Source organism: Meleagris gallopavo, chromosome 1 (assembly GCF_905368555.1).
Source record: "Meleagris gallopavo chromosome 1, MGAL_WU_HG_1.1, whole genome shotgun sequence".
Classification (NCBI taxonomy): domain Eukaryota; kingdom Metazoa; phylum Chordata; class Aves; order Galliformes; family Phasianidae; genus Meleagris; species Meleagris gallopavo.
In genome coordinates, this window is record NC_139404.1 from 52,512,631 (window position 1) to 52,534,900 (window position 22,270).

At 43.9% G+C, this 22,270-nt stretch overlaps 1 protein-coding gene across 1 annotated transcript in view; it reads left to right on the top strand.

Annotated features, from left to right (window-relative positions):
• The window catches only part of SYN3 (synapsin III), a 202,139-nt gene that overhangs the window by 158,547 nt on the left and 21,322 nt on the right, over window positions 1–22,270 (top strand). Inside the window, exons 7-8 of the mRNA XM_019611443.3 lie at window positions 9,672–9,734; window positions 19,521–19,663. Of these exons, the coding sequence (XP_019466988.2) occupies window positions 9,672–9,734; window positions 19,521–19,663 (206 nt within the window). The remainder of the gene's footprint in view (window positions 1–9,671; window positions 9,735–19,520; window positions 19,664–22,270) is intronic.

The following is a 22,270-nucleotide window of genomic DNA, read 5'->3' on the forward strand; positions in this document are numbered from 1 at the left end:
GTCCACTGTACAGCCTGCTCAACTCCTTGGCCCTTTTTTACTCAAAATGGCAAACTGGGTTTCCTCTTATCACTGAGGTGCAGCCAAAGTTTGCATACCTCCATAATGCCTTTCTTCCACTTTATTGAAAGCTCTTATGTCTTTTTAGGAAACAGATGTAGCAGGATCTTGTCTTATCTTGTGGAAGGAGCCATGAGAGGGAGACAAATGCCCACATGGTGCCATTGTGGGCTTACACCCTTACACCCTGAGTAGGAGAAGGTTTCCTCAGTGCTCGAGAGGTTTCAAAGCTCCCCTGGCCCAAAGTCAAAAGTCCTCATGAATGAAAGATGCATAAATAAAATGCATATAAGGAATACTTTCCTTTTACAGGCTGGAAGCATTTCATTTCCCTGTTGCACTAAAAAAATTGAGTCGTGTTCATTCAAAGAATCACTGAAACATGAAATTTTCTGCTACAAAATTTGCATTTAGAACCTTATTTTTTTTCCTCCAGATAATTTGGAAAGATGGTGAAGTGATTCCCTTCCTACATTTTTTGGCTCCTACAAAAACGTGCCATTTGAAAGTTCCTAAGTATTCTCAACTGGCACAGAGCTAACTCAATCATAGAATACAGCGGCTGCCTTTCATGTCCTCAGTGTCTATACCATAAGGCAAAAATTAGTCTGGAGAAACCTACAAGATTTTTATCTGAAGAAAGAATCTTGAGACTGTGAAGCACAAGAATGAGAATATGGAAAGAACAAAGCTCACACTTGGCCTCCATCTGCTGTAGATGTCCACAAAATATGTTATAAGCTCAGGACTGTGAAGAGCTGCTACCAGGGTTCATTGAACCATGTGCAGTCTATGAAGGAGATGGGTCTATGGAATATGCCTTTGAAGATCTTTATTCCCCACTTTTAAGACCCAGGGAGCCAAAGTGACCACAAAACACAGAGCATGTGTATCTCAGTGCCAGGCCACTTGGTAAAGTATTTAGATTCCTGCATAAGTCTAAGGGCTCAAAATGCTTAAAATAAGATCTGGCTGCAGAATAGGACAAGCTGGGCTCATGGCATAAACATTTCTCATGTGAGGTAATAATACTTGACTTTCCAGGTCAGTGGACGAAAGAAATGAGGACTAAAGAAATGCAATATAAATATTTGTAGTAGCAGGTAAAAAATGTAGCCACTGTGAATTCAATATGAAAAAGGTAGTCTGTGAAAATTATCTTATGGGAATGGTATGTTGTATAGCAGCTTAAATCTACTGTGCATGTGATAGACCTTTCATCTGTACAGCCAACATATAACATAAGTGTGGGAGCATACACAGATTATGCATAATGTGAGATAAAAACTATTCTGCTGCATAGCCATGTGTGACAGACGTAGGCTGTGTTGACAGTAGCAAATCATACAGTGCCAGGGCAGCACAGGCATGGTGTGGCCACAGCTGTACTATTAAAACTCCAAAATATCCTGAGAAAAAGGCTGCAGACACATGCTGGTTTCTATGTTGTGCTTGGGAATTGTTTGGGGATTTATCCCTATGGGCAATTCAAGGCCACTGTCCTTGCTATGGCATTGCATAATTTATTGGTACAGGTGTAGCCTGAGATACCAGTTGCAGGGTGACACTTCCCATCTTCCTCATTCTTTTCTATGTCCAAAGTCTTTTGTGCTCTGGAGCATTAGTTAAGGCAGTCTGATATAGCACTCGATCTGGTGGTTGGCAACCTCACCTGTGGCAGGGGGGTTGGAACTTGATGATCCTTGAGGTCCCTTCCAACCCAAGCCATTTTATGATTCTATGATTCTATGATTACTTGCTGTGCTGGTCCCAGAGACTTTTAAAACATTATAAAAATAAACCATGGATTTTTTCAAAGCAGCCAGACAGGGACTACCTGGTTCTCTGTGCCACTGCTTCTATAGCTCTGAGTGCAAGAAGGAAGGAGGTGATGATCCATCACTCACCAGCTTTCAGAAGCCCAGAGGGCATTTCAGGTGTTCTAGCAGATCACAGTATCCCCTTCCTTTTATCAGGCAACATCCATGGTTCATTGCTTGTGGCCTCTTCCTTCTCATGACTGACATGGCAATGTCAGCCAAGGCCACTTGTGGTCATTGGCATGTTTACAGCAGCAATGAAACATCAGAGCCTTTTCTGTGTCAGGAAGAGTATTTTTTGCTGAATGTACTGACAAGCCCACAGCCTGTTTCTCACCTTGCGGAGTTCTGTTGCTCTCAGGTGTGCTGCAGAAGGTTGTGGAGTCCCGACCAAGCACTTGGAGATGTGTGATTCCCTAAGCACTGCCATCAGGGCATGCGGCTTCATTTGGTGTGAGAGCTGGGAATGCACATGCTTTGCCTTTTGGAGGCAGAAATGCATCTGCAGCTGGACACAATCTGAGGTTAGAGACCCGTGCTAATTCATGAGCCATCAGCAAAGCCTCCCTGCTCAGCGAGGCCTGTTCCTGAAGGGATTTTCCATTTTGGAGACCAGGGAAATTTTGTTCTCACCAAAGAAACCCTGCGCTGGTCATTGTGAAATCAGTGAGAAATCAAAGTTTGCTCCAAAAAAGGGAAAGGTTTCTGAGTGAAGGAAGAGCTCTGCTGGTCAGCATCTTCTAAACCCCAGAGGTTCTTGGAGGAGGGATGGCTTTGAAGACTCCACCATAATTTCATAAAGCATTTGCATCCCTCTACTTCCTTCCTGTAGCTTCTATCACACCTGAGGCACTACAGTTTTCCCAAAGGTAACCCATCGAAAGCAAACTCTTAGAGAGTTCTCCACCTTGTCAGCAGCTGGCACTCACCATCTCTACCCATGTAACATGGTGATGTGGGAAAAGAAAATTTCTGATTTGAGAAAAACATGGCAAAAATGCCCAATTCAGGTCAGGGTAAGGGACACAAGGGAGTAAGGGAGACAAGGGAGAGTTTCCTTCTGACCTTCCTTTTCTGTTCCCACTGCATCTAGCAAAAAAACATTTACAATTTTTTTTTTTTTAACATCAGAGTGTATTCACTCTCCTAGCAAGTGAGGAAGCACAAGAGGCTTCCTTAATGGCAGCAGTGACAGAGGATAAACAAACCCCAAACATTAAGCAATTACAATTTCCATGTACTCATAATGACCTTTAAAAACCTGCCTGTATTCCTCTCAGAGGTAATGGGGATGTACCGAGAAGAACCACTAGATATGTGTGTACATAAAAGCACACACAAATAAATATGCTATATTATTTTTTTGCTGAGCATCTCATCTGTTTGTCTGGACTTGTTCATAAAATTCTCACACTGGAAGCACCAAGGGAATGAAATTAATTTAACATGCTCACACTCTTCATCCTCCAAAATACTGAGAGGGACCACTGGGAACCCAAAGGCATCCTGTCTCAACTATAAGAGAATTTACAGTAACACTAGAGGTGGCATTAATGAGAAAAAGTTCCATGTTGTGCTTAACCCTTTCCACCTGCTTCTAACCACAGCAAGCGTTATGAGCCCCAAAACATTGGTCTGTGGTCAGTTCTCTTGAGAATGTGGGGACTAAGTCATGCTGCTGTTAGGTTTTCTTTTTGTGTATGTGCTGTGCTTTTTAGAAGTGATGCTAGGATCAAAGGATAGGTTTTTACTACCACAAAGGGTCTTCTCAAACCAAGGCACTGCTGACTTCACTTCATAGTGCATGTCGAGTACTGCCATATCTTCCTCTAGTTACTCAGTGTGTTTATTCTATTAGAAGCTAGAGGTCTTGGCTCCAGCACTACATGAAATGAGCAGAAGTCCCTCTATTTAAAGCATCTTAAATCTAACCCTTTGATTTGCACTTGTTCCTGTTCCTCTCAGGCCTATAGCAGTGATGTCCCCATCAAATTAGTGAATGTTTTTTCTCCTCACAACCTTGTTATTAGCAACCTCATTCTTGCCTATTCTTTGTGACACCTGCAAAACCTTACACTTGCTTGCTAAAATGCTGGCCTCTGGCCTCACAGTGCTTTTTGCCATGTCTTAGTTTATTCCTATTTGATCCTATGAGCTTCCCTTACAGACTTCCCAAAATATTGCCAAGTCATCCACCTTGCCCACAGCACTGATTTCATCACCACAGCTCAGTGAAGCTCTGTAAAATTTACCTCATCCTAAGAGGCAGTGCTGTCTCCCCTTTTATGTACGCTACTGCCTCCCAATCTACCAACGACTGTAGTGCTTTGGGTCCTACCTTGCACAGTGCTTCTTGATACAGCTATGAATACAGCCTCCTGTCACAAGTATCTCAGCACTTATTCCTCCTCAGGGTTTAATTCAGCTGGTTTGGAAGCACGGGGCCTCTTTCCCTAGCTAATGATTTTTTCTTCATTGGGCTGCAATTATTATACAGTAATGAACACACACGTGTGTGCTTTGAAGGAATCTGTGTCACGTGTCTTTAATAGAGCACAGATGTGAATTCTGGCAGCTCTTATTGTTCAATATGTTCTCCTATTGTTGCTCGGTTTTTCTCACACTGTTCCTGATCTGGCAAACAGCACAGGACTTGCCTGTCATACATTGGTCTCCGCAAACCTCCATGGGGCCAAAGTGCTAATCCACTGAGTCAGCCATTCTGCATGGATTTGGTGATTATATGAGTGAGCAAAGAAATAACAGGGAGCAGTAATTCTTCTCCTCCTCCATATTTCACTGTACAGCCCTGACGCTGCCACGTCTGGCAAAGCCAACATGCAATCAGTGTTGATCTTTAGCTTAGACCTTCAGTAAGATAGTTCCATAAACATAATGACATCATGTCATGACATCATTACTTTCCTCTGTGTTTGAATCAGCTTGTGTGCTTTTACAGAAAATCGTATACATTCACTGCTCCTCCAACTTAATTGACAACAGGGAAGCGCCACACACATTACTTCCAACATTCAGCTCTCAAGAGCATGAGAAACATTCCCATAACCCATTAGGTACCCGCCCAGACCAGACTTTGTCATCTTACAAGTAAAGACAGCTAAATAAACAGAAAAGTCAGTTTCACAGTGTAAAAGCTTGGAAAAAAAAAATAAAAAAAAAAACAAAAAACAGGATTATGTCTGGGGGAAGGATGAAGCAAAAAATCTTGCAGTACCTTGTTCATTGAGACTTCAGGCCTGATTTGAAAACACTAGATGCTATGGTGATCTGGTGCCAAGAGACTAAAGCTTTGATGTCCCATTTCCCATCTGCCCCAGACCTTTCTCAGTATGAACCATGATGCTACTGCTCCATGGAGTATTAATGTTAGTGTTGATTGGACAGTCTCTGCAGAAGAATAACCTCTGGAAACTAGAAGTGGTATGTTGTATGATATGGATAATGTGAACTAATGCACGAAACTGAGCATGGCTGAAGGATTCAGCATTGTTTATGGACAGGACAGTATATTAAACCACAGACCCATGGCCAGCATCTCTTGAGAGCCTCAGTAAAGCAAAAGACTTGAAAATATTACTTACATGATAGATCAGGTTTTGTCTATGGTATCTTCCTGAACGTCAGTTTATATCCACCTCTTTTCTGCTGCTCCACCAGAAATAAATACAGAAGATAACTGTACACTTACAAGAAGTACTGAAAGTCCCATTATTTGTTGGAAAAGAGAGGCAGAGAGTAAAGGGGAAAGTGTCATAGTTTACAGCCATGTGTTTTCAAATAGGGGCTAATGTATGCATACCGGCACTCAGTTTCACACATCACTGCTGAAACACTGATTAACTGCAGAGTTATCTTTGCAGTGAAACTACACGCAGAGCACAGCCCATAAAATCAGGGGCTACAGTGACTTGCTTTAGGCCATCAAAGTCCTCCATCCATGTCTCCTCAACCAAAGTCCCTAATTTAGGATTTGCACTCCTGCTTGACTCCATACACTGAATTATAGGCATCTGTAAACATTACCATCTCAGTGCTTTTGTGTGACAGCATCTAGGAATCAATTTATAGGATTTTAATCCAGTAATTCAATGGGTTGAGTTGTGCATACGAACTAGCACTTCCATGTCTGATCGCTGAGCTAGTCGCAGTGCCGCAGTCTCACCCCAAAACCCACAGGCGTCCTCTGTCCCAGCCCTGTCAACAGTTCATGCACATTTTAAAAGCATCAAAGTTTTTTTTCCCCATTTCTCCAAGAAAAAGAGCCATTACAAAACATAAACATAAACAAACACACAGAAAGACACAGACATTTGCATCATTTTTTTTTTTTTTAAAAGCATGCCTTTCTCATTAAACTCTGGTGTTATCCTTTAATTATAAGCATCTTCTTTCCCAGGAAATCTATGACTAAGTGTGTGTAAACCCACATCCCAGGGGTCTGCTCTTGTGGTAGTTGTGGCCACCCCCAGAACCCCCAGAACTGGGTCTGTGTATGTACCATATTCACACATGTAATACATCCTCTCTTCCTTCAGCTTCCCTACCCATCCATGTGCTTGCCAAGTATTCTAGCTGGCCACCTCGTTACAACAGAAATCCCAACCAGGATGTGGTAGAAGCTCACAATATTTCCACTGATTGGTCTAGCCCACATCACTTCCACCACTTAGAGTCAAAGAATTGTTTGAGTTGGAAGGGACCTTCAAAGGTCATCTAGTCCAACTCCCCTGCAATGAACAGGGATACCTACAGCTAGAGCAGGGCGCTCAGAGCTAGGTCCAGCACCTGAACAGCAGCGTCTAACTCTCATATCAGGTGGCTGTGGAATCTGGTTTCTTTAGTTCTGTGGATTACTGAGAGCATTTGTTCCTATTTAACTTCAGCACAATCTAAGGGCACTCCATTATCACTAGATCTACACTTCATGAAGTCCATCGAAATGCATACGCTCCCTTCTCTCTTTGCTTTCCCCATAAGGCAGGTTCACATACACAGAAATTATACCAGTGTGGGATATCAGTGATGGAAATGAATTTCCAGAAAGCCCTGTGCTAACATTCCCTCGGAGCTGCAGCTTTCCTGGTGAAGCTGCCACATGTTTGCAGCCCCAGTTCCTGACATCATGGTCAGCCCAAGTGGTTTGAGGCTCCAGCCTGCTCTAGCACCAGCCAGAATGAGGCAAAGCTTCATCAAAAAAGCTGACATCACATTTCCAAGAAGCAAAGAGAAAGAGAGATACTTGAGCAGAGCTTTGCTAATGCCTGTGTTTTTTCCCAGGCTAGCATGAAACTTGGGTTGTTTATTGGATCCCAGACTCTCTTTGCATGTACACAGGAAAACAGATGCTTCCCACTCCCAGGCCCTGTGCTTGGGCCAGGCTCCCTCAACAGAACCCTGCAGGTAGGGCACACAGCTGGGACATCAGAGACATGGCTTCCTGCCTCACTGCTTGGAGCTGACGATACCGCGTTATCTATTTCGCGCACTTCTTCGTCCCCTTGCCAGGGGCATGAAACTTGTGGCCTGCTTTTCCTGCGTGCTGGGAACAGTCATCACCTTTGGCTCAAATAATATGCACGGGGCACAGATGACAGAGCTGGGAAACAGGCCAGGTCTCCCTGAGCCCAAACAAGCGGGTGCCCTGGCTGCTGGGCTCCCTTTCATCTTCCAGAGCTAAAAGTCTGGCATGGTTCATCCTATCCTCAGGTGCAGCCCTCTTTGACTCACAGGTGCCAGCAGCTAATAAAGTTTCAAGTTCTTACAATAATTTAGAGAGGCAAAGGAGAAATAGAGAGTAAACTCATGTTCCTGGACATATGCTTATCTTAACTACGGGGCTGCAGGAAGGCTTCCTGTCAGGGTCTCCTGTCACAGGACTGCCGGCCTGTGCCAGCACTATGGAATATTGCTGCTGAGGGTTCCTTTCATTCATGAAGTGGAGTAGAACCATAGAATCATTAAGGCTGGAAAGACCACTCAAGATCACTTAGTCTAACCACCAACCCATCCCCACCATGCCCACTAACCACACTGCCACATCCACGTCGTTCCTGAACACCTCCAGGGACAGTGACCCCACCACTTCCCTGGGTAGCCTGTGCCACTGCAGCACTGCTCTTTCTGAGAATAAATTTTTCCTAATATCCAACCTGAGCCTCCCCTGGTACAACTTGAGGCCATTCCTTCTTGTCCTATCACTGTTATCTGGGAGAAGAGGCCGACCCCCATGTCAGTGCAACCTCCTTTCAGAGAGAACTGAGGTCTCCCCTGAGCCTCCTCTTCTCCCAACTGAACAACTCCAGCTCCCTCAGCCACTCCCCATTAAAACTTGTGCTCTGGACCCCTCTCAGCTCTGCTGCCCTTCTCTGGTCAAGCTCTAAAGCCTCCATGACTTTCATGTAGTGAGGGTCACATCACTGAACACAGCACTTGAGGTACAGCCTTCAGCTTTCTGCCTGAAGAATGCCTCCACAAGTGACATGGGTTGTCCGAGAGTGTGATGCACTCACTGTTACCCTCTCCCATGACATTTCTTTACATAGGCAGCTGAACAGCAAAACATCAGCACTGGTTACTAATTTTGTTATTTATAGCAGACTGTCGCAGATGGAGACAGCAGCACCATGCTATCTTTAGGGCGTAGTGCCTGCCTGTCCATACAGACAATTGGTAATTAGCACAAGAACAGTTTGTTTATCTGTTCTCAAAGTTAAATAAATAGGAGAACCATTTATCTGTCAAAACTCAACTCCGGATCTCCAGGTTAACTGCTTGATGAATAGAGCTCAGTGCTTCAGGTATTTAGGTAGACTGAAGTTCCTTTTAGAGAACCTCCCAAGAAAGCAAATAAAAATATGCAATAAAAATTAATGTGTTAGGTATCAAAGGGATAGTAGATAGATCAGATAGACCTGGTCGCTCTCCTGGTACAGGCACTTCCTATGTCCACCCAGCTCTCAGCCAGTCCCTACAAGTGAATCCCTGCACGAACTGGGGAACAGGAGGCAGAGAGGATACTTCTGCTCTGTCCAAGTAAAATCCCACATGTACATTAAGATGCACTTGCCTGGCTCAGATGGCAGGACCCTACCCAATGTAAACTCCACAAGAGCCAGAGTGAAGACATGACATAATTTTTTTCTATTTTTATTGCTGATCCCAACCCTTCTTTGTTCTCTTTTATTCCCTACACCCACCCCTAATTTAGAGGAGAAAGGGAGAGGCTTTATGAATAGATGGACTTTGTGAGTTATACCCGAGAGCTGGCCCCTATTCCCCTCTCCTTCCCCCACCACTGCTGGAGGGAGGGGAACAGGAGCTGCAGAGGGACTGCTCACACTCACGCTAAAGGCCAAAGCAATCTGTATGAAAAGAGCAACAATCCTCATCTTTCTTAGAATTCAAATGCTTTCAGCATCTGAAAGTGCTCGTGTATTCACTGGCAGGTGGAGTTTTTTACATGCACATAACACACACATGCATATCCACATGTACACGGTGGGGGAGAAAAAACGGTTTTAGAAGTTAATGTTATCACGCAGCAAAAGAGGATCAGATCTGTAGAGTTCTGCCTGTCCTCTGTTTCCGACCACGTGTGTCCCAGCAAAGAGCCACTTGCTTATTGTGCTGCCACCTGAGCAGTCTTTATTGGACCTGTTTATCTTCCCATCAGCATCTAGGCGGGGGATAAAAGCAACCAAATGAAAGTAAACTATTTCAAATACAATGGCTGGAAATAAAGACTAATGAGTTCCTTCTTCTGTCTTTCAGCTCACAACTCCGAATTTCCCTGTAGTGGTCAAGCTGGGACATGCTCATGCCGGAATGGGGAAGGTAAGTAAAGGAAAAAATACATGTAGTTCAGGAAAGAGATATCTGTGTGGCACAGCCTCCTCGCGTGCAATCAGCCAGCAGGGAGTTAAACCTTCCCACAGCCTATCTGAGTGGCACTGGCTGTTCCTGTGGGAGAAAAGGCCTCCTGCTGCTGTCACGCACAAAGCCAGGCAGTGGTGTCAGTCTGGAGGCTGCCAGAGTGTGGGAGAGGGTTCAGAAGAGTGGGGGGAAGGCTGGCCAGGCAGGAGCCATTCAGCTTGTCTTTTATACATTTACTGCTCTCCCAAAAGTAGTGATGTTGTTTATTCAAGCACCTGCAATGTGCAGCTACACCCCATAGCTCTCACAATGAGGTACAGCAGCGCTGGTCCTTTTGAGAGCATACGATGACCTTATTCAATAAAGTGGGAGCCCTTCAGCTATTTTTTTCCTCCTTGCAAGGAAGAACAAGACCTTACAAAGCAGAGTGGCTGGTTGCCTGCCAAGGAATCCTGAAAAACAGCTCGCTCCCCAGAAGGACCTGTTTGTTTTTCCCAGGCTCACTGGGATCTTTATTCCTCCAGTGAATTGCCAGCCCCTGTTTCTGGGGATGCCTGGTCTCCCTTTTCAGCAAGGCATGTCCAGTATGTCTCTGCTGCACTTTCGCCTCCTGTTTCTTTCATGTGCCTCTTTAAAAAAAGCATCTTCTGTCTGTCCAAAACATGATCTGTTCAGAGTTAGGGAATTCTGATGCATCATCTCTGAATCCAAATGAGTGGCACATGAACTTTGTAACTGATATCCGTCACAGCACTTTCCTAGAGCAGACCTTTCTTCTCCCTGCCTCACACTGTTTGCCTGAAAAGTATACATAAGTACACCATACCTAAGCCTGGTACAGCCTGTTTGCTTGCAATCTGTAAACAAAAGTGCTTTCTAGCTTTCTGAATCACGCACAGAAGCTCTCATGATCATCCTTGCTTTGGTTGCAGCAGCATTCCCATGTGTGGATGTTAGCTGCTGGAGCGGAAGTGGGCTCAGATCCCTGGGCAAGTGGTGGAGGTGGCCTTCAGCATCAAAGAGCAAACATTTAAATAAGCAGGAAAAGTTTGTCAAAATATTGGTGTTTCGTATTTTAAACAGGCAGAGGTGTCATTGAATTAGACTACTTGCATGCAGACAGCTTTGAGCTGCTTGCAGTGCGAGCTGCTGAACATGTCCCCAAGAAGGATTTCATTAGCAAACTCCTAACGGGATAGAATTGGAGGAAGAAGACTCTCCCTGATGAAAGGCTTCAAGTTCTCTGAGGCCCTGTAAGAGTTTCTTAGTCCTGCTGCAATTCTGGGTCTCTCTGACCACTACACAATTTCATCTGTAGGGAGGGATTCATGTGTCTTTCTTTGCAACACAGACTCTTGGGTGGCTACAGAGATGAGGAAAGAATCAAAGGAAAGTATCCCACCCTGAGCAGTGTTTGCAGACAAAACACTCCTCAAAAGCTGTTGTCTTCTGCACCACCGCAGATCTTCTTCCACCTCTCATTTTCTCTTCCATTTTACTCTTCAATAATCTTGGTTTTTGCTGTCGCAAGCTATAGAGAAAAAGAGTTTCTTTTCAAAGTGCAGGCTCAATTATATGCAGTGGTACAAGGGAGTTACATAGGAAATCATTCCAAATGCAGATTTGTTGAGACCCGGCATCCTAGAAGAAAGAACTGGTCTGAAGCCAAGTTTATTTTTGTCTATTATGAAATGTAGGGACTAGTAGCAAAGTCTGGATGTGGCATTGGGCACTTGTCTCTTTAGTTAATGGGGAAGGTACAGGAAGGAAGGGCTGTTGACCTTATGGTTTTGGTTTGGACTCTTCTCCAGCCACAAACAGCCTGAAGGTAAGTTGAGGCTGATTAAATTAGTTTTCTTGAAGTCCTGTTTCATTTCATTGCATTGAGAAAAAAAGAGAAAAGAGAGAGGGAAGAACAAGTCAGTCAGTTGGTTTAGAATACTATGGCTTAGAATGGTTTAGAATTTGTTTTGTTTTATTTTTAAGACCATAGAGTTCAAGACAGGACTGACAGGAAAAAAAAAAACAGAAAATGACAGAAATACAGATAAGCAGAACTATGGGCTTACTGAAAAAGTAGCACCTAGAGGTAAAAATATAGAGAAATAAATAAGAATAATCAAATGTAAATGTCCTTTTAAGTAACTCAGAAGAGAAATGTTCCCTGGAGACATGATGATTTTAACCATCATAACGTATAAGTAATAATCAGTGATAATAAGGAGGTTATAGAGAATAATAGAAAAATTAGAGAGAGAGATAAAAGATTTCTTGGTCTTTAGAAGTAAAGATGACAGAAAGAAACAGCAGGACATTATCTCTGAAATATACATAGGAAGAGAGAGGTTTGCTCTTGGTTTGGATGAGAGTAAGAAAGTAAAAGTTAATATAGCATCAGCATCAGGTCATGTTTTATGTAAAAGCAGTGACCGAAGAAACAAAGGATAAAATAAACAACCTATTAGCCAAAGTACACATTCGTGCATTAAAAATAGTGCTTACTGTAGCAAACGATGCCAAGATAGAGAGCCATGTACCTGTACCTGTAATGGGTGCTTCAAAGGATGTGAGCATTCAGATTACAATCTCATTACCAGGAGAAATTGTCAAGGAAGTGCTTACTTTTTTTTTATTAATGATAAAATCACATATAATGGGAGGCACCAAGACTATGAAAAAAGACGGGAAAGACGGGAAGTCCATACACTGTTTTTCTTTATTTGTACTGAGGTAGAGGCCAGGAGCCAGACAAAGAGAAGGCTTCTTCCCCAGCCAGCTCTACTTGACTTGTGGGGATATATTTGTGTCATTTCATAGTTCCTCATTTTCTCTGTTACAGACCAGAGTGCCATAGTGATTACCTGATGCTTACTGCTAATTCATGCTAATAAGGCTCATGGCACTGTAAAAAGTACTGACTGCTGATTATGTTGTGATACTGTCTAGAAAGAGCATGTAATAGTCAGACTTTCATTTTCAAATATCCTATGTTTTCGAAGCATTTTTTATAAATTAATTCACCACATTTTTTAGTGAAAGAGCTGAGCAGGGAATCCTTAAATGTAAAAAGGAAAGTAGCTGCATTAGGACTTGTAAGAAATAGGCTCTGATCATTTTATCTTGAAAGAAGAGTAGTCAGCATAAAAAGTCAGAACCAAGAGGGGTGACAGTACACCAGCAGTGACAGGACTGTTCTTGCCAAGTGATTTGTGCACAAGAGGTGTGAGTTGGAGATGAAGAAAAGAAAACCAGAATAAAAAGCATTCCTTATAATTTCTATTGTGAAATCCAGAAGCAACAGCCTCTGTGTTGACTTGAGCAGGGGCACCAGGAATAGCCTTCATCAAGAGAGAAGAAAGGGCTCCAGGCAATTTATTTATCTAAAAGCTGGATAAATGCTTCTCAGCCCCTCGCATGACTGTGATTAACCCCCTCCCAAAATTTGAAGTCACCCCTTATCTTACGGGCACTGGAAAACTGTAGCAAGTATTCTGTGTACTGTTAGTCCAATACCGTATTGGTACAGATGCAATATCAGAAATAATACTTAGGTGATGGTTTACAGTGAAGTCAGTGAACAGCTTTCTCAAGCTGTATTTAAGCTCCTCAACAATACCTTTTCCAGGAAAATCGCAGATGGATGCTGGGAGCAGTGTTTCCTTGTGTTGCACTGAACTTTTGTTCACAGTGCTTCCTCGTGTTGCACTGAACTGTTGTTCACCCAGCAATTCACAAGAGGTCAAGGCATTTTGAAGCATTGTGAAGTTCGAGCCTATCTATCCTAGATGTGGTTGGGGGGTCTCTGTTGAAGAGTGCTACAGTGAGAAAGAAGTAGTACTTATTCCTGACTCCAGATCTTGTAATGCCAGAGCTCACTGGAAGAAATAAAGCTCTGAGTGTGTTAATATCTGGCATTTGTATGTTAACATGACCCCGAAGTGCCCTAGGAACAGAGCCCAGCACTACAAAGTCACTCAAAGAGCCTCTTCACCTCTTCCTGATCAGATCATGAGAAAGAGACAACTGCCAGATCTGCAAAGAGAGGAAAAACAGTTTCTATTCGTGTGGCTTTACATATATTTATATAAATTTAATAAATATATACATATATTGCTACTTCTGTTTTATTTTTAGATCTCTCTAATTAAGCCAGTTTAAGAGTCACCTCCTCTCTATCCCTGCCCCATAATTATGAAAACGCTTCCTCCAGTACAAATCCTGGCTCAGATGAATTTATTACACTGCAGAAGAAAAACTTGTTGTTCATAATAATGTGGTCAGAGTTATTTTCTCTCTTACTGGATGGGAAAGACTTCTCTCTCTTTTTTCTTTTTTTTTTCTCTCTCTTTTTTTTTTTTTTTTTCTGATATAAATATAGCACAAACTAAACAGAGCCACTATGTAATGTAAAAATACCACAAGCTTTTTATCAGGAAGGACAGCTCATCACCTTGTCTCTCTCGGGACTGGAAATAGAATGTTCTAAAAGTGAAAGCTTTGAAAATCCAATGCACTAAAGAGGAAAGGAAGGGGAAAGGGCTGCCTTGGTTTGTCAAGGAACAAATATTTTCTTTCACAGAGGGCAAATAATGACATGTAACATTCAGAACAGAGAAGCCCAATCACTGTGTCCCCACTGACTCATGAGTGAGGAGGTACCACCCGTCTTGAAAATAGCAAAAGCATCCTCCTCGTTTCTTGCACAGCAGTCTGGAACCTGTCGCTGGATGCAGAAAGTGGTGACTGAGCCAGGATACTGGGGTCCAGAGCTGCCAAGACCCGTGGTTGAGAGCAGCTATTCATTGGAAAGTTAATAGGGATTATAAGACTGGATGTAGTAGAGACAGTATAACACTCGGAAAGCTTCAGTTTGAGAATAATAAGGAAGTGAAGACTTTAGTATATCTTTATTATTTTGAGGTGGGTCAAAGGGCAAACCGCATTTGGTTAGGCCTAAATGTGTGTCAGTTGGCTCGAGCATCTGCTGAGAAGGGGGGTGTGATACGGGGAAGAGGGAAGCAGAGAGGCAGGAAGCCCTCCGTGCAGAGCCAGCTGTCCCAAAAAGGCACAGTCACTGCAGAGGGGCAACGTGCAGGTCAAGGTGGATGAAAACTCCCAAGTTCCATGTGGCCAGGGCAGCTTCTATGAAGGAAAGCAGTCAGAGCTTGCATTTTCACAAGCCTATTAGGACTCAGTTAAACACCACAGAGCCAAGGCTCAGATTAGGACATTCACCTTGCAGCTCAACCTGCCACTAAACCCAGTTTGGACAGAGAAACTGCATATGCAAGCCATGTCCCCAGTGGTGTGGGTTTAACCAGTGAGACTGAGCAAACTCTGGATGGCACTTGATGAGGCGAGGCAAAGCAAGGGCAGCCCTTGCAAACTACTGTAATTCTGACACTCCAGCCAACTGACGATTATTTTTTCATGTGGCCACATCACTAATGAAAGCAAAAGGGCGCAGTGAGGCAATACCTGCGGTGCTTAGATTGAAGATGAGAGAAGAAGGCCACAGCCCTAGAATGATGGTGTGCAGAAAGATGTGGGGTATACAAGAAGCAGGGAGGAGATTTGGGGCCTGAAGACTGAGGCAGTAGAAGTTTAGAAGCCTTTCAATATCTAAAGGGGGGCTGTAAGATGGAAGGAGACACACTTTCTCAGGGTTTCTTGTGATAGGAAAAGGGTTCAAACTAAAAGAGGAGAGATTTAGATTGGATACAAAAAAAAGAAAGTTTTTATTATAAGGGTAGTAAACTGAACAGGTTGACCAAGAATGCTCCATCCCTGGAGACATCCAAGGTCAGGCTGGAGGGGCTCTGAGTACCCTGCTCTAGCTGTAGGTGTCCCTGTTCATTGCAGGGGAGTTCAATTTGATGACCTTTATGGGTTCCTTCCAACTCAAACAATTCTATGAATCCATGAAGTTTTTGCCCAGTTCTGCTCAGGAAGAGCTAGATCAATGCCTGTTGGGAAAGCTGCAGATGGGGATGGGCGCAGTATCTTCTTCTGAAGGGCCACTGCTAGGCAGAGAGTAGGACCCACCTGTGTGAAGATATCCCTGGGGATCCAGGTCCTGCTCTACCGCAGCCAGAGGAGTGTGGTGGGGCACTGCCTGCACCCACATGGAAGAAGAGAGCCAGAAGGGAAGTGGGGACTCTCCCGGGGAGATTTCTTGCTCAGAAAAGGCATTTGTCAACACACTGCCCCAAGCTCTTCACAACAGGTCACTAAAACGCTACAGCAAACAGCAGCTGATGGCTGCAGAATGAGCCTATTGCTGCTCAAATAGCCAGCACAGCTAAGCAAACAGGCTGGCAGGGCAGGGGCTGTATTTGCACTGGCTGTTTGCACTCCTCTGCGCAGCTAGTGGGATATTGCGTTTATCCTAAGGGTGCAAAAAAAAAAAAAAAAAAAAAAAGAGAAAATAGCTTCCTGCTGACTTCTTTCCAACTTCTTTTCTCGCTTCCACATTGTGGCCAGCCTGCCGTTTTAGAAAGTAGATTTATCTCTTACTAGGTAAATCGATAACTATTTGATCAATAATCATTTTTAACAGTCCCATCTTAAATGATGCCCTCTGACGTCACACTGCGTACATTCTGCCTTTGGTTATCTTCCATGGATTTTTTTCCTCCCGTTAGAAGAATGAATACTTTATCAATGTGTAAAACAGTTACAAGTCTGGAGGAAATGAATTATAAAAAATGTAAAAGCAGAAAGCTAATAAAATGGCGGACTTGATAGATAAGGCAGGAAAATAAATCTAATTTGACTGTAACTGGAGTGCTTCCTGTTTATGAAGTAATAACCGCATCCAGGCCTAAGCCAGCATTAACCCAGGACACAGTTGTTATTTTGTCAGATTTGGCTGGCTCTAACAATTAACAAGGGGCAGCTCAGATTTCAGCTTTGGTGTGGTGATTATTTTGATGCCTGGTGGGAAACAGGGCTTTGGCCTCCCAGAAGGGGACCTGGCAAGGTACTTTTTCTGAAAAGCCCATGGGAATGTCTGTGGCACTGGCTGGGAAAGAAGGCAAAGCTATTTCCAGGGGACAGTGCAATGCAGTAACGCCAGGGGAATCATCTGCTGTGTTCATTTCTTAATTTGTGTCAGGTCCCATGGAGAAAATGTGCTTCGCGTTCATCCTCTCTCTCCCCATAGGGAGGAGCTGATGGAGAGCAGGAAGGAATTCACCCTTCCTTCCTGTAGCACACCACTTTTTTGAGGAGAAACCCTATTAATGAGAAGAGCATACAACTTCTTTATAGCAACACCAAGATGGTCTAGCTCCAACCTGCGAGGGGAAATGGCATCCCTTCCTCTGCCTCATGGGCCAACACTCCTGGGCTGAGACCACAAATGCCTCAACCAAGGCCCAGAGACATCTGTTGTACAAGCATAGCACTTTCTGTCAGATCCCACAGAGGTCCCCGTTCCAAGTAGGTCATTACATAATACACAAACTAAAAGAGAGGAGATTGGATATAAGAAAAAAGGTTTTCTTTTTTTTTTTCTTTTTTTTTCTTTTTTTTTTAATGATAAAGGTAGTGAAGCACTGGCACAGGTTGCACGGAGAGATGGCGGATGCTCCATTCCTGCAGACATCCAAAGTCAGGCTGGAGGGCTTCTGAGAAACCTCATCTAGCTGTAGGTGTCCCTGTGCATTGCAGGCGAGCTGGGTTAGATGGCCTTTAAAGGTTCCTTCTGACTCAAACTATTCTACGTTTCTGTAGTGGATTTTGTCTTTCCTCATTACTAAAGTGGTCTAGAAGAGTGTAGCAACCCCCTGCCTCGTGCACTCTCAGGTCCTTCCTGCCACTGTCTCCTTAGGGTGGTACTCTCCACTTGATGTCACACATCCCAGCCACTCTTATCTCTATAGTAAAAGCACCTGGCACTGCCCAAGCTGCATGCCCTCTCCCCCCCGCCCCAGGATTTTGCAAGGTGTGCCCAGACTTGGGGCTCCCTGGCCTGGAGTGCTCCCCATAAGAGGCAAAAGCCCAGCCCAGAGCAAGGCAACTCTCCCACACAAAATACAAAGGTTTACATTGACCCTTTCCGTTTTTTATTCCCTTTTTTTTCTTAGTTTTCCCCCATTCTTCCGTATGGCAGTAGTTTTCTTCTGCTCCATTTCTCATTCAGTCCTGAATAGCAGGAGCCCAACCCTTGCCACAGAAAAAGGGAAGAGGACAAGGGGTATTCTGCATTCAGCAAGAGGAAAATCAGACACTAGGCCCTTTTTCTCTTTGTTCAGGCTACTAGAAATGGTCGTGGGTCAGATTAGTTGTGTTTTTCACCTTCCCCACAACCTGTGCAGTTCTCAAGATCTTCTTTGCACCAGGATGTGGAGGCATCTTTGGCTTCTGGTACTTGCAGAGCTTGCACAAAGCTGTTCAAACAGCGCAACAGGTTAGCCACAAGCTTGTTCTCTGTTCTCTAGTGAAGATGGCTCCTGCCCTCTCATGGCTGAAGGCAGATATGTAAAACAACTTGTTTGTTCTTCACAAAGAAAAACCAAATGCCATTGCATGTGTTTCCCTCAGCCGGCTCCACGCAGTCTGGCATCTCCCTCCTTTAACATACACATTGACGCAACTGGGGAGCTCTTCTGGGGCAGAGACCATCTGTTTGCTGCAAGCAAGCACTCAGCAATGCTGGGCTGCAATCCCCAATTGTGATCTCAAGATGTTACCAAACTGCAAAGGATAGGCAATATGTAAAGAAAGGCACTTCCTTGTTCACCCTTTTCACACAGTGCTTCTCTTGTTCTGCCACTTAATCCACCCTTCCTGCATCTGTCCTGCTCTGAGCAAGAAGAATTGCATTGGTTTCTCTGATTCACAAAGCAGATTTCTGCCAGTTGACTAAAGATTATGGCTGGTGGTGTGAATGAGATGAAGTTGTCCACCACGTCCAGCTTGTTCAGTGCTCCTCTCCCAAACCACATATCATTAGAGCTTGTACTGTTTCGGTCCCTTTTTTTTTTTTTTTTTTTTTTTTTTGGATAAACTTCAGAGTGTTCCTCATCAGTGAACACAAATCCATGAAAAACGAGCTTCTCAGAAAATCTCCACTTCATAGGTTCTTGCCATCTCATCTCCAAGTGTGACTCAAGCCTAACGCCCCACCAGCTGTCCTGCGCACACCCATGCCATCCTGCTCTCACAGATCTCTCCAGGCACCACAGGCTCCCCCCAGAAACCCCCTTTTCCTTCAGGGCTTGCTTCCAGCAGGAGACCTGTACCACTCCTCAAAGACAGTCAGGGAGGGGGCAATGTGAAATGCCAGAAAAATTAAGCCTAGAAGTGGCAGACAACCAACTCTCTTGATTTCTTGGCACTGATTGTGATTTCCTGACCACCCAAAATACTCAGTTTTCCTCCATCTCGACATGGGAAATAGCCATTCCAATGTCTAAATGAAGTAATGCTTCTTAAGAGATGAATTAATTTTTTGAAGCATCATAAAAGCAATGAGCATTAGCAGGAGCCATCTGGGCAAAACTCAAGCTCTCTCCATGATGCCAGCTTCACCAGGGCTTGTGCATGAGGCAGGAGAAAGGGGTTGCTCAGGTCTAGTTTGGTCTCAGGAACCCTTTTCTTTAAACCACGCAATTCCTGCTCTGTTCTTAACTCTGTGCTAACTGACATTGTGTGATTCAGGCATGGAGATGACTTCCACTTACCAAATATTCCTGTTCTTTTTGCACCTGTCATGTTTTTGCTGAAATTTTGGCAATCAAGGTCAAAGTTGAGAACCAGTATGACTTCCGTGACATAGCCAGCATCATAGCCATGGCAAAGACCTACGCCACCTCTGAGCCATTCATCGACTCCAAGTATGACATCCGAATCCAGAAAATTGGCAACAATTACAAAGCTTACATGTGAGTGTGTGGCTATGTCGAGGTGAGATGCGGGGAGACATTGCTGGGGATGCAATTCATTCAGCGTCTGGGCAGGAACAGGAGGCTGACTTAATTTATTTGAAAAAATGGCCCCTTTGTTCTCCTCCCACCTCTGAACCCAGATCCTTCTGCCACTGATCATCCTTGTTACCATCACTGTCACTAGAAAATAAGCCCTTCTCTATCTGTTGTTGATCTTCACTTCATTTCCACTATAAAAACCATGTTCTACCACCACTTCCCACTTCCACCTTTCCTTGCGAAAGGGGTCATCATATCCAGCCATTTAGTAAACCCCTCCATCTCCCTGTGTCTTCCCGTGGGAACCAAACCCACCACCTTCCTAGCTGGACACACAATAAAAAAGGGAAGCAATAAAACAAGAGGGGTGTCCCAACAGCACTGGGGAGCTGAAAAGTTTATCAGAGCTGGTTGCACCTTGTGGAGTCCTACAGTGTCCAACCTATAGCAATGCCCTGTCTCCTCCCACGCCAGAGCTCATGGCACCATGCTCACAGGAGGGCGTGAGGAGCATGCAGCACCAGGTAAGGACTGTCTCAATTTGGGCAGCATGCAGGGTTTGCATCGGCATTTTGCATGATTGCTCCCTGAAGCATACAAAGGAGGGCAAAGTGGAGGACAGATATTTCTGCAGGTGCCCCACAGCTCCTCCCTGCTTTGCAGGGTAATAAGGGAGTGGCACGAAAGCAACACTCAACACTGGTGTGTCTGAAAATATTAAAACCTCGGCCAAATTGTCAAGTCAAGCTCAATTGAAGATGTAACCACATAACTCAACAAAACTCCTGTTTCTTTTTACTGCAAACCATAGACAAGCAAAGCCAAATAGCACGACTTCTCCAGCAATACCACTCCTTACCCAGCTGCAAAATTCAGGACAAGTAGACAGCTCCAGCAGTGCATTCTTCAGATCACCAGATATATTTCATGTCTTAACTAAGACCTGCAACACTGTGAGTTGCAGGGCATATAGCTCAGGTGCAAATGTAGTTAAGTAAGATAATCAAAAGCATGTGCTCACACATTTTTCAGTTCTAGCTGCCTGGTTGGATTCCTAGCACAGAGGTATTTAAATTAGCTAGATAATGACTTCTTGGGAAGGACTTGTGGGACACTCAGCTACTTATATGAACCCAGTGAGAGAAATGTTGTTTTAAATCTGATCAGGTCAACAACAGTTCGAATTGGCCAAAGGAAAGAAGGTATTAAATGTCCATTAAAATTCCCTGTTCCTGCCAACCTACTCAGCCTTGGGTCCTTAGTCTGCTCCCAGCCTGTCCCTGTGTGAAACAAGGACCCAGTTAGGCTGACCATGCCCTGTCCCTGTTTATTATTCACACCCACCACACTCTCATCCAGGCAGTGATCAGAAATAATATGGGATAATTGAGGAAAGAAAGCAGTCACACTAAAAGCTAATCTCACTGGGGAATATAGCTGTGCAAGTAATTGTTTGGTAAATGAGGTATGTTTCCATACAAAAACAGCCATGAACAAGAAACACCTTAATGAGAAATTAAGCTTCTTCACAAAACAGCAAAATCCACCAAGTGACTTGCTAAGCCAGAGTATTTGTTTAAATTTAGAGAGCCATTTATGGAAGTGAGCTTGGGAGGTTGGTATAACCAGTCTGATCATGGACTCTTCCTTCAGGGCATCAGACTGAATAGATTATTTCTATGGTATAAATAAGTCCTTATGATGTCAGAGGGCAGAGGTAAAAGCACCCAAAATATCAGAACTCGCACTGGTGTCTCAAAATCGTTAGTTATGATAGCAAATCTCGGCCTCAAAAGTAATACACATGTGTCAGATGAAGTGAATTTCTTTGATCTGTGAGCCATGGAATCTACCCAGGCTTTCCATACCTACACCCACACATATAAGCTTTAAAAACTTCTTCCTTCTGACAACAGACAGCGTACCAGAATTTCTGCATATTATGTTTACTTTGCACCGAGCATCTGCCAGAGGGAGGATGCTGAGGGTGACTCATGCATTCCTTCCCGCCCCAGATGTTCAATGCACTTCCTTCCAGCCCATGACCCAAGGCTTGAGTTCAGTTTCCCATTGACTTCAGTGCAGTGACTCCAGATTTACACTACTAACAAACACCTACTTAGCTCGTGGCTCGGGCCAACCACAAAACAGCAGATAAGCAGCATGTGATACGTGCCTAAAATTCCACCAAATGTATTTGACTGACATTGTAATACTGGTGAAGAGAAAACATGAATACTTCTCATGTGGCAGCAGAAAGTGGGGGAGAGATTATACACTCCACCCTTTCCTCAGCTCAGGATCGAGGGTTCATCCCCAGTTAAGATTTCAAATTTCCTTGTAAAACTATGGCTATGGTTTGGTTTTCTCTCCAGTGAATCAACCGCTTACATTTGGTACGCTGGGTACATTTTCTGAGCATTGATATTCAGTCATTTTGTTACTAATCACACTCCAGGAGTTCTCAGTAATAATGGAATTCTGGATGCCAGCTGCCAGTGCAGGGAAACTTTCTGAACCTATATGATAGTAAAGAATAGCTCTTCCCATTACAGAACTGAAGAA